Source organism: Rhamphochromis sp. 'chilingali' (genome assembly GCF_963969265.1).
Source record: "Rhamphochromis sp. 'chilingali' genome assembly, chromosome: 21".
NCBI classification, from domain to species: domain Eukaryota; kingdom Metazoa; phylum Chordata; class Actinopteri; order Cichliformes; family Cichlidae; genus Rhamphochromis; species Rhamphochromis sp. 'chilingali'.
The window spans coordinates 32,043,558-32,056,627 of record NC_137949.1 but is presented as its reverse complement, the minus strand read 5'-3'; the positions used below and the strand labels follow the sequence as shown (position 1 = coordinate 32,056,627).

At 42.9% G+C, this 13,070-nt stretch overlaps 1 protein-coding gene across 1 annotated transcript; it reads right to left on the bottom strand.

Moving 5' to 3' along the window:
• Nucleotides 1-9,391: 9,391 nt before the first annotated feature.
• On the bottom strand, nt 9,392-12,726 carry LOC308388963 (protein L-Myc-1b-like). Its single transcript, XM_080870022.1, has 3 exons — nt 12,441-12,726; nt 11,262-11,867; nt 9,392-10,608 (listed from the first exon to the last, which is right to left on the bottom strand). The coding sequence occupies exons 2-3, from the start codon at nt 11,785-11,787 to the stop codon at nt 10,025-10,027; spliced, it is 1,110 nt and encodes a 369-aa protein (XP_080726148.1). The 5' UTR covers nt 11,788-11,867; nt 12,441-12,726; the 3' UTR covers nt 9,392-10,024.
• Between the last annotated feature and the right edge of the window lie 344 nt (nt 12,727-13,070).

Sequence of the window (13,070 nt, the reverse complement as noted above, 5' to 3'; positions counted from 1 at the left end):
CAAACAGCATGAGTGAGTATGGATCCATTCTGCACTGTATCAACAGTTCAGTCTGGTGCACACTGCAGGGCCTTTAGTACCAATTAAGTGTTGTTTAAACATGCCACAGCTTGCTGATCGTATGACCAAAGTGCACGTCTTTTGATGGTTGCTTCCAGCAGGATAACACACCATGTCACAAAGCTGTGGGAGGCCTGTGCCCCTGGCTCAGCACTAGAACTGATTTGGAAAAGACAAATAAGTGCAGAGGAGTCAGCAGCATCACTCTTTTTTTCTTTTTCTTTTTTTTTGCATGTGACACTTACATCCACTAGAGTGTAGTAGAGGCTTGGTTGTGACTCTCTGCATGTTCTGACTACTTCACAGCTCCATCTTTTACGGGGCTGTAAACAGAGGACGTGAAATAGAAACTTTGCAAGTGTGAGAGAGGAAGTTGTTAAACTGTAGTACACTGCTGTCTTAAAACATTTAAACTTTTCAGTCCTTGCTGCTATTATTATTTTCTAACAAATAATAAAAGAAAAATAACCCCAAATATAAGACCAAATGTTAGATAAAAGAAAACCCAGTAAAATGTGACAATAAAGCTTTGCATACGGCAGCGTGCATGAGTATCAGGAGCAATAAAAGGGTATATGTTAACAAAACTATATCAGCATCTTTCCTATTAGTTGTAATTGTGTAAAAATTGCAGTTGTGCTATCTGCACAACATCACTGATGTTTTTGCCATTTAAGAAGCAAATCCCTGAGCCTACAATTATATTCGCCTTTGTGTTATAGCCTGAAACTCTTAGGGGGTTAACAGGACACGGAGACAGTTGGGCCGCACCCACCAAGTTGATTTGAATAACGCCAGCATTTGGCCTGAGGCTCACAAGAGCCAGCCTTTCTTCATACCGGCTGTTAAACCACTCCCCGCCTGATGCACCCTGTAGTGGCGGGAAATGTTAACAAGGACACAGAAACACTATAAATAGGAATAAAGAGGGAGTCTGGGATTGCACTGACTGGACTCTGTACCTTCATTTATCCTGCAAAATCAGATACACCGTAAAAGACAAACAGAAAGGAAGAAGGCTAAAGAAGAAGCAGAAGAAGAAGCAACATGCAGCTCCACCTCCCTTTTTGGCGCGAGACTGCAATAGAGATAAAGGTCCTTTAGTGGGTGGAGACAAAGAGAAGGCATGAGTGGAGCAGGGCAGAACAAAGAGAGTAGAAGCACCGACCACCCCTCCACCCCCCCCCCCCCCCCTTTACCCTCACTCCTTATCAGCCCCCCCCCCTAAAACACACAGCCTGAAGGCTTGAGGCAAGCCAGATGACTATTATAACCTTAATCAGTCCTTGAAAGCAGCCACTCAGGCATGTTCACCAGCACTGGATTCTTTGTTCTTACTGGGGTTTTATTTGGTTTTAGCTTCCTCCTTAATTTATATTTCAAAAACACACGGCCACACACACGTGCAAATACATACACTATTTATACCAATTCTATGTGCAATAACTCAACTGTATATACATAACACTATTTATTACATATTACTTACGGCTTGTATATTGTACATTTTATATATATATATATATATATATATATATATATATATATGTTTTTCCCTATGTTAATACTGTCCATATGTACATAGCGCTGCAGAACTGTACCCCTCCCCCCCCCCCACCCCCCAGCATGTTTACACTGAGGAGGAGATGCTCTGTATCTCATTGTACAACTGTATAGTGACAATAAAGGCATTCTATTCTATTCTATTCTATTCTATACTGTTATTGCGCACAAGAAAGCTCACACAATCACGCTAAAGGGCCCGGGCTGTATGCTGAAATGGTGACATAGATCACTAAAAGGGACCACAATGTACTCCATATCCCTATCCTAATTCCTTGCCATTTAATTAAACACATCTACCTTTATGTTGTGAGAAAAAAAATACATAGCAGCAGTTCCCCTCACTTCCTGCCTTCTCCAATGGGTTCTTCACAAAAACAGGAAGTCTGCGCTGCTCATGTGTTTCCTAGGTTTCTCTGTCTTTCACAAGAACACACACGCAGGCTTATAGCGTGAAAGGGAAAAACAGGGCATTCATTATTGCATAATCTCCTCAGAGGTGGACACTATAGACCTCTCTGACAACAGCAGTCACTGACTGTCATGCCTTGCAGTTGAAAAGAAGGAATTGTAACTATGCAAAACGAACAGACGCTTCTGCACCTTTGCCATCTGATAATGCAGACCTAGAGTACTTATATGTGTCCTTGGATGTGTGTGCATTTGCATTCGAGCACTTTAAAGGTATACTGATGCAAAAACGCCCTGCATCAGCCTCGCTTTGCAGTAACTGGTCAATAAATTGGCCTTTGTGTGTCGGGGGTAGGGGTCTGACCCAAGGACCTGGGGAGAGGGGAGGGTAAAAGTTGTAGTGGTGGTGGTGGGAGTTGCGGTTGCGGGACAACAACTATGAGGTCTGTCGGGGGGTTAAAGGGGACAGAGGGGAGGGGTAAAGCCCCTCTCTGAGTAGCTTTTGGGTGAAGGGGGGGTTGGGAGGGGTTGATGGCACTCAATGGGGCTAAATTCAAAAGATGCAGCAAGTGTCCCAACTTTAACTGAGGCAACCCTACACCACTGAGCCAAACAATGGAACATCTGCTGGCTGACAAAAGCTGGCAGTTTGCTGAGAGAGCAGCGCTAGCTGTGTGTTGCTTCTCTGTGTGTGAAGCCCCCCCAGCAGTGGCTACAGGTTTGAACATACTCCTAAGATTCTTGACTGACCGCACCTCCTCTGAACATAGCAGATTGTTTCACTTAATTTTAAAAGCATAAGACTTTTATTTTTTAAGTGGTTTTAAGAGTAGAGGAAGTTGATTCTGGCAGTCAGGGAAGTTACCAGATAGAAAAAGTACTGGTATGCTGGACTTTGAAGTATCTAAGTTATGTGTGAGTGAACTATCTGCCATGACAGATTGCCATCTTGAACGTGAGTTTCAGATTAACAGGTAAAACTAACAGTATTAATATAAACATTGCAGTAACTTAAGTAATCAGTGTATTTATTTGCTTGTGTTTTCATTTGGAGGTCATTTTAGAGGTTCATATGAGCAGACAAGGAGGAACAATAATATTAACTAGAAGTTTTGTTTGTGTCAACCTGAAGAAGACTTTTTTGTGCTTTGTTGACTTAAGAAAAAATTTACATTTTGTTGTACACATTGTTTTCTGTATACAGTTCAAATCAATACAATCCAAATCACAACTAGAGTAACTTTAAAGGGTTTTATATTTTAAGGACCCTGTAATAATAGAGAGAAAACCCAGCAGTCAGACATCCACCTATGAGCAAGCACTTGGTGATAATGGGAAGAAAAAACTCCCTTTAAACAGGAAGAATCATCTGGCAGTACCAGAGTGTTTCACTTAGGCTGAAGCCTGGACTTGGGCTGAGCCATCACCTTCTTCTGTTTCTTTTGCAACCATTCTGATGTAGATTTGCTGTGCTGGGGATCACTGTCCTGTTTATGATGCAGTTTGGACCAAGCTTTAACTTTTGGACAGATGGCCTCACATCTGACTCTAGAATACTTTGATATACAGAACAGTTCATGGCTGTCTTAATGATTGTAAGGTGTCCAGGTCCTGTAACTCCAAAACAAGCCCAAATCTCCACCCCACCACCACGGTGCATGACAGCTGGTATGAGGTGTTTGTGCTGATATGCTGTGTTTGGTCTTTGCCAAATGTGGTGCTGTTTGGTATGACCAAAAATGGCAAATTTTCCGGCTGCAAAACTAATATAAAAAGCTAAAAGGTTGCTAAAGCAGTACTAGATTTGAAAGCCTTAAGTCTATCACATCTTCAAGTTAGCATTTTTGTATTAAAAGAATAAGTTAAGCAGCCTTACAAACATACCTTTTACTCATTGCCTTCTAAAATACAATGCACTGTTAATTACAAGCTAACCATCAAGAAGTCAAACTCAGCAAAACTAAATGTGGAAAGTCTCAGCTAAAAACACAAGCCAGAAATTTAGAGCTTCTGCACAGAGCCACACAAACAGTAACTAAACAATAAATTATAGGCAGCCAATGACCAGATTTTATATAAATCTCAAAGCATTTAAGACCAGTTTTTATTGTAATATGTTATAAACACACAGTGAGGCAAATTAGCTCCTTTATCTCAGTTAATTTCTGCATATAAACTGGAAGTAGTTGTGGTGATCGTCAAGCTTAAAGCTCCATGTTTAGCCAAAGACACTGGAACAACAACAACCATAATAATAAGCAGAAGAACTGAGCAGCTTTAAAACACAAAGTTGTAAATTGCTTTACAACAAGAAAAAGCATAATAAAATACAAAGCATAATTTGAGAATTAATTACACAGAAACAATGCTGTGTTGTTTCTGTGTAATTAAGAATTGAGAATAAAAGGAAATTTAAATACAATAAATAAGCTGATGATGAGACAGAAACACATTATTCATGTCCTCTAACACAAAATATATTTTACTCTTCCTAACCATCTTGACAATTGACTGCTTTATTAGCATCGGCGTATGGCTTGAGATAAATTGGGCACTCATTAGTGCCCGAGGACGAGAGTTTTAGTGGGAGCTCGAAGACCTTTTGATGGGTTCATTATAATCGGAGTGGTGCTGTGTCTGGGCCCAGATGGCGATAGTGTTCACACTAACAGGATTAAGATAAACCCTAGATTAGATTATTACCCTCCCGAATTTATGCTGCTGTCTCACAATGGGCCAGACGCAGATGGGTGACAAATTAAAGGAAAAAACCGGCACGCTCATAAGTACTTGTTACTGCAAATCAGTACCAAGCAATCTGCGTTATCTGAATCTAAACATTTTTTATCTTTGTGGGATTAGTCCCTTCTCGAGGAATGAGAGGGGGTCACTGAAAGATAAGAGGGTGAATAGTTTACTGATGTTTTCACACTCACAGATGTTAACACAGCTGAGGATAAATGGAAGACTTTTGAGTGATTTGTTAGACAGTTCACTAAGTGTGACTCTAATTTTGACATAGCTTTAAATAAGAACACCAAGCCACAGTAAAGCTACTCTCGGGGCCCAGCATCCTTATTTTTTTCAGTTAATTTGTCACACATCAGCTGTCTTCTGAGGAGGGTAGTTGAAGTGCTTGCGGGGAGTCACAACAAAAGCCTTACGAATTGCTGTGCTGTACAACAGGTGCTGCACAGGAACTTGTAGCACCTATGTGTGCTCGTTTGGGTTTAAGAGCACATCCATTTGTTGGACCTGGTTTGACACAACTCAGCTGAGGCCAGATGCATTTGGATAAACCAACACGCGGGGCCTGTTCCAGCTGAATCATCGCTGTTACATAACAATGGTCTTAGAAAGGGGAGTGTGAGCGACACAGAGAAGGAGAGAAACCGAACCTCAGAAGACTGACCTAGATCAGAAATCCGACACATAAGTACCCGAAGAAAGGGTGAGGAGGGGGAAAGAGAGGGTGGTGGGAGCTCTCACTCTGGAGGGTGTTGTGGGTGGTGAGAAAAACAAACAGGAAGCCAGGAATAGTGGAATCGCCACTCAGGAAATATGACGAATTTGGGTCAGTAGGCAGAAAGATTAAGGACAATAAGCAGCGAAAGTTTCCTTGCGCATTTTGGTCATCTGTGTTTTGTGTACACCCACAACCAGATGTGTGCATGAGCGCTTTTTCCCGCTTGTGTTTTCCACATCTTCCCTGACCGTCAGCCTCTTGAAAATAGAATAAGGGGAAGGGTGTGTGTGTGTGTGTGTGTGTGTGTGTGCGTGTGTGTGCGTGTGTGTGTGTGTGTGTGTGTGTGTGTGTGTGTGTGTGTGTGTGCGTGCGTGCGGAGAGTTGAGTAAGAAAATGATGGCAATAAGTCCACGTCTCGTCCTTCCACCAAACTAAGATTCAGAAAATCTGTGTGCACAACCTAAACACAGGGCCTCTGACTGGAGATTATTCAGCTTATTCTCAAAGACAGAATCATAAGGTTATTATTTTTGTACCACATTTATTGTATACTGTTGTATATTATTGTAAGTCAGCGACGAGCCGCCAGTCTTACAATCACGACCTGTGCAGTGCGTTCATGGTTTGTTTCCTCCTCTGTCCCACTGTGTCAACAAGCAATATAAACACACTACACAAGTCAAGCCAGTCACACAGCCAGATAATACACTGAAAATATTGCACAATGTGCCAGTGTCTGTATCTGTGTCTCTGTGTGTGTGACTGTTTCCCTCTCTCTCTCTCTCTCTCTTAAAATGCATAGCTAAGAGATTCATCACAGTGACAGCTAGGGGATTTTAACAATTGCGAAAGCTGATCCTCTCACTTCTTTCCTAGAACACGCATGCACTGCCTGAGTTGCTTAATTAAAGGTTAAGTGACATTAAAAAAAGAAAGAAAGAAAGAAAGAAAAAGAGGCTCTCCAGATTCACATGTACTGTAGTTAATCAGCAAGAAATGCCAGAGCAGCAAGTACTACAAGTCTTTTTTTTTTCATCAGGGAGACTTGCCAAAGATGTTCTTACCTGCTTTTTTCTTTTTTTCTTTCTTTGTTTGCCATTTTATCTGACGAGATGTATGCCAAAGATAATAAAGTCAAAAATATAAATTCATTCTTTCACTGGCAGCACATAATCAAGGTGGACTCGTTGTGTGGGGCAGGGATAGCTCAGTAGGTAAAGTGGTCGCCCCATGATCGGAAGGTCGGCGGTTTGAATCCACTTAACGGCTACCCTGAGGTACCCCTGAGCAAGGTACCATCCCTACACACTGCTCCCCGGGCGCCTGCTTAGTGGGCTGCCCACTGCTTCACTGAGTGAATGGGTCAAATGCAGAGAAAAACAAGTAATTTCCCCATGGGGATCAATAAAGTATCCATTATTATTATTATTATTGTTTAACACCTAACTGTATGTGATAAAGTAAATTACAGTGCGTTTTCTGCCGTCCTACTCACAAGAGGTTAACACAGCAGTTGGCCCCACATGTTGGAATTGGCTTTACTAAGAATGCCAGATGCGCTTCTTGAATAACAAATAAGGGATTCGTGCCTCTTCTTGGGATTGAAACGGGAATCTTTTTCTTGGTAGGTGAATGGGCAAATATACGTGTTTCATCATTTCTGAACTTGTCAGGGTTCTTTCAGCTTTCCTAGCCTTTCCTCTCCAAACTCACCCTATCTGCTTGAACACAATTTGAATCAATCATTTACCCTTTTAATAATGCTACCCAGTATTGAGTCAAAGGATTTCCCGTGCAGCAGTGCACTGATGCATCTGACAAGAAGTTAGCGCCAGTATTAGATCTCATTCTTACAAGCAGGTGCTCTGTCATTGCACATTGCCTAGTCGCAGCAAAAAAAAACAAAAAACAGTGGATTGACTCAAAAAGAGAATTTAAGATTTCGCAAGACAAGTGTGTGACTGTGGGTTTAGAACAAGGATATAAATCAAAACAAGGCTGCCCTCCTCCCAGTCAAATCATCAATTCTCCACAGTCCCACCCTAGTCTTACACATCACACACTGCCTGACCAGCAGTGATGCTGTCACTTTTCTCGAGGATTTGCAGCGTACGCTACAAGTCTCGCCACTTATATATACTGGATATTGAGCAAGACGTATAGGCTACAGTGAGAAATTGCAGCTGTAAAAAGTGAGAGGCACGTTGCTCAATGTGGACGACCAGAAAATCCAGTCTGGCAAGTTAACCGTCAGCGGCACAGAGCATCCAGCAGGACAATCAGATCCTCTTACCTCATTGTTTCCCTCAGGAAAAGTCTTGTTTTTAAAAAAAACAAACAAACAAACAAACTGGAGCCCAGAGTGTCTGCTGTCAATATTAGCAGGAATGCAAATGGTTTTCACCTTTTAAGTAAGAAATGACACTTTTTTGTCACCATTCATGTCTACATAGCGCACTGCAGGAACCCACGTGTGCAGTATGTTTTAGTTCCTCAAACAGCATCTCAAGATATGATGTTTTGCCCAAGAACTAACATTTTATTTGCATCCACGACACGATGCACTTAATACTTTACATGTTGCTGGTGGGAGTTAGAAAATGAAGTGGAAAAGGTGATTTTTAAATGAATTTTGTCGTTGGAAGGTAACTGGAAACACACAGAGACGTTGTTCCTATCTGGCTCAAGACCTGATATCTGATTTCTGCTTTCACTTCCTGATGCAAAATAAAGTTTAAGCAACAAACTAGAGGCCATGTGCACTGAAGCTGGTCGCCATCACAAGTTTGTTCAGGTTTGCATTAACTGAGATACTGGTTGGTTTGTTTTCTCCTTAGTGTGGAAATATGAGACCTGCAAAACATACCATTTTCTTCAAGAAATTTAAGGTAATTGGGAAGAAAGTATAGCATAGTCAGTATTAAGTTATGTTAAACTGAGCCTCATGAGGCCAAATGTTGACTTGGTGAAGGAAATATATATTAAACTGTGCCAGAAAACAGTGCCCTCAGGACTAAAAACGGGACCCGTTGAATAAACACGGGCAGGTGGAACGCCAGTTCCAGGCATAACAAAAGCCAAGTGAGGTGCGAGACGGTTGGAGTTCAGGGTGTGCCTGGCTCGTCTGTCAGGCTGAACTTGAACAAAGTGCCTGCTTTGAGTTTATTAAACAAATGACTGCAGCTCAAACCTGAGTCATTCAGGCTTGCAGAGACTCGTTGGTAAGGTCGCACACCAGGCAACAACATCACCAGGAGCTTGGATGCATGAAGTTAGTTTCATATTCGTCCTTTAGGCCAATTTACTATAGAATGAATTCCACTTAAAAGGGGTGAATAGAAGGATGCTAACATATTTGAGACCAGTGTTTTTAATGTAGGTTAAGAATGGTCTACATTTTATGTATTGCTTTAGAGATATACAGTATATATATATATATATATATATATATATATATATATATATATATATATATATATATATATATATATATATATATATATATATATATAATTTTATTTTTTTTAAAGAAAAAAAAACCAAGGGACTGTTCTAAAGATACCGATTGTATTTGTGTGTGAGTGTGACCCAATTCAGAGCACATCAGGTGCCCAGCATGCAGCAGTCACTGCAGAGGGGAGAATCACACAGGAATCTCTTCAAGGACGAGTCTCAAGGACAACCTCAGCTCAACCTTGTGTAGACCAGCATCTTGTGCAGGAGAATCAATACGTTAAGATACTGTTTGCTAAATTGAATGATCTGCCCTTATTTTACACTTGATCAGGTACAATAGAAGGCGATGTTTCTGGAGGGCAGCAGCCCATCAGCACAACAGAGAGGCCCCTCATAACTTTCTCTATTTTAATAAAACAAACAGTAGACCTCAGGTTCGTATGCAAATATGGTATAAAATTTAATGATGCTATTGTTGTTAGCATGCTTATAAAACAAAATCAGAAGAAGCATTGAAAGTGACGTGTGAGTATAAAGTACAGTAGTGCAACCTTTATCATCCCAGTTTACCTCCTATTATCTTATCAAAACAGAAGTTTTTGGGTAGCCTGGTGTTACACCACCCAGAGGAGTAGAGTCTTTGTTTTATGGAACCTCAAATAATCAGTCATACAAAAAAAAAAAAAAAATGTAATTCATTCATGCATCACTCCATGTGCAATGGTGAAATGAAGAAACACACATATTCAAAAGGCTACAAATGATTGCTCTTGGTAAGCAATTAACAGGCAATTCACATCATGGTGTTGATGAGCATCAATTCATCAACCCAACTATTGACCAAAAAAAAAAAAAATCTAACCACTCCTCATCATCAGAACAGGTTCACAGGCCAGCAGTCAATTCACAACAACAGCTGAATGCATTCCGAAAAAATTTCACAGCTATTCACATGAGGCATGTAGGAGAAAAAAAGCATAGCTTTTCAAAAGTGACGGGTAACTTGTGAGCAAAAGTTCTCGGGGGTGAATGAGGCAGTTTATTTTGAAGGCGCGCTTGTTTGGAGGCTCAAGAGCACTTGAGTTCAGATAGCCTGCGAAGGAGCTGCTGGCGTCTGGATTTGAGGCGCTTCTTCTCCTGCAGCTGCCGTTTCTCCCTGCTGTGCAGCTCCATGAGGTACTCTGTCGCCTGGGTCAGGATGGCCACCTTTGGCGTTTTGGCCGACTCCAGGCCAGGGATCTGATCCCGTAGGGCAAGGAAACGAGACCTGAGGTCATTCCTCCTCTTCCTCTCAAGGAAATTGTGGTTCCGTCTGCGGTCCGTGTCGTCTGTGTCCGAGTTCTGCGAAGCCTCCGAGGAGGATGATGGTTGGGAGACATGAGCTGAAGCACCAGGTCCCATAAAGGCACGCTTGCTTGGGGGTTCTTCCTCCTCCTCCTCCTCATCGTCATCCTCTTCCTCCTCCTCCGGTTCTGGCTCACTGTCTGGGGAACGAGCGGCATAGTTGTGCTGCTGTCTGTGGACAGACATGTGAAAACGTTTGGGGCAGGGGTCTGCTCGGACCGTTATGGTGACTGGTTTTCGGACATTTACCAGCCGCACCCGGTTCTGCTTGTTCTCCACAGTGACGACATCGATCTCCTCTTCATCATCTGTCATCACACAGACAAATAACTCATCAGTAAACACAGAAAAGGGACTCACTCTACAAACTTGCAAATTCCTACAAAGCACTCAAGCTAGTTCAACCTTTAAAAGCAATTCCATAAAACAAACAAGCAAATCTCTATCCGTCAGTGCCAGGATGGCAGAGCAGCAGGTGAGGCGCTTAGAGCAGTGGTGGTGCATGCCAGGTTCAATTCCATGGCAAGAATTGAGGCTTTAACCACTGAGCATTATTCAGCAGTTTCAATGAAGACTTTTTTATGCTGATAGGGGACAACCCCTAATTTGGGAAATGCTTGAAAGTTATTCTCACGGTCTGTCAGTGTTTTTGAAGCAGCAATAAATCATCAGCGGGTTACCCCACCCTTCTACTGCACTCTGATTTCAATGCAGAGCCAGAGGAAGATAGAGAATTGAAGGGGGGTAGAGCGAGAGTAGCAGGGGCGCGGTTTTTAAAATACTACACTCAGCAAGCTTCCAGCCTTTAGGTGACTGTGTCACACTTGATAACCTCGCCATGCAAGTCAGACCACAGCTATGCAACCGCAGCCCCCGCTTTCCAAATTACGCACTGTTATGGGCAATTTAATCCTGGAGCAGGGCAGGGTGGGGCAAATCAGAGGCATGGCTGTATCCTTACCAGAGGAATCAGAGCGGGACTCAGAGCCAGACGACGCCGGCTTCCTGCAGCTGCTTGCGGGGAAGGTGAGAACAGCAGCGGGGTCAACGCAGTCCGTCGCCTTGATGGAGAGCAGGCTACCGGGCGAGACGCACTGCGCTTTGTTCGCTCTTGCGGAGATCTGGGGGACGGGGGAAACACCGGTGTGCCCCGCAGCCGGCGTTCTCCCGTTGACCTTCTCCAGCTGCTTGCTGGCAGAGAAGCTACTCCACATGCAGTCCTGAATTATGTGGGAGCTGAGGTTACCGAATAACTCCTCGGTGTCCGGGATGAACTGACCCTCGCACTCGTCCTCCTGGCCCAGCATTTTGGAAAACACGCTGAGCCTGTCTCCCGGCGAGAGGGGGTACAGAGTCCGGGTGGGAGACATGGGAGGGGTGGGAAGCAGCTCGAACTTTTTCCATATGTCCTCGCTTGGTGCGGTTGATTTGTAAAAATCCTCCTCAGTATCCAAATAATCGAAAAAATAGTGCGAGTCGAAGTCCATTTTCCCGGCTAATAATATCCTCCAGAGTTTATTCCCAGGAATGATCCAGTGGCACACACGAGTGGCTTCTGAACAACGTTCTGCACAACCAGAGAGGAAATTTCAGAGAGATTAGCAATGATCTTTTTAAAGCAGCCTAGTTCCCAGCACATGCACGATCACATATCAAGTAGCCCATCCATCTAATGGGACACTATCAGGACATCGCAATCCCCCTAACAGCCTACTTTCTACAAATGGGACCATATCAATAATTGATGCCATCTTGCAGATGCTCCTCTTTGTGCTGATGGACTCAAGCTGTTCAGACACATATGGTTATTAAATAATCTAGTTATATATAAGTGTGTGTGTGTGTGTGTGTGTGTGTGTGTGTGTGTGTGTGTGTGTGTGTGTGTGTGTGTGTGTGTGTGTGTGTGTGTGTGTGTGTGTGCAAACTTGGGATTTAAAACAAGTGTGAGGGCATACGAGAGGCTACAATACCTGCGTAAAAGTGCCAGACAGTATTTCCTGAATTGAAAACAGCGCTTTGTTCCACTAAGCAGCTATGTGAAGCGGTAGAGGAGATCACTGAGCAGGCACACTGTTACTGAACAGGTCCGTTTCTTCAAGTGAAACTTTCAAAGACGAGACTACAGAATTAAACCACTTACCGGCTCTCCTCGAAATGTCCGATGCGTAATAAAGCGCACAGGGGAAAAAAATAGAAATCCCACCTAACGGCAACGAAAGACCCAATTCACGAAAATGTAATGGATTAAAACCAAATCCAGTTGTTTCCGGTGTGCGATCTACACGTTTTTGTTCCAGATAAATAAAACAAAAGAACTAAAAAAATAAGAGGGAGCCCAAAAAACGCCGGTGCAGAAACAGCACGCACGATACTCTCTCCGGCCTCCACAATAAAGAGCCACACAGTGCGTTTTTCGCGCCAGTGAGATACCCTGTTATAAGGCGTCTGAAGCAGGGAGGAGCCTCAGAAAATTCTGCAGCAAGCTGTAGATCCGGGTAAGTCCCCTTCATTTGCATCAGAGCCGTAGTGTAAGTGGGGTTGTTGCACAGCCCCGCCCTGGCTGCTACACCAGTAATGATTACAATAACTGACACTTGTTTTCATATCATTTTTCACTGTTCTTGGCAATTGTGGGTTAATGGGGGAAAGAAGAATAAGGGAAGCTAGGAAATGTTTTCCATTGCAGAAGAACAATGCAGGGCAAACGTGCTAGATCAAGACTTATTACTGTTTTTGGTGTGGTGTGGAATATTTCCACCTTATTGAATTT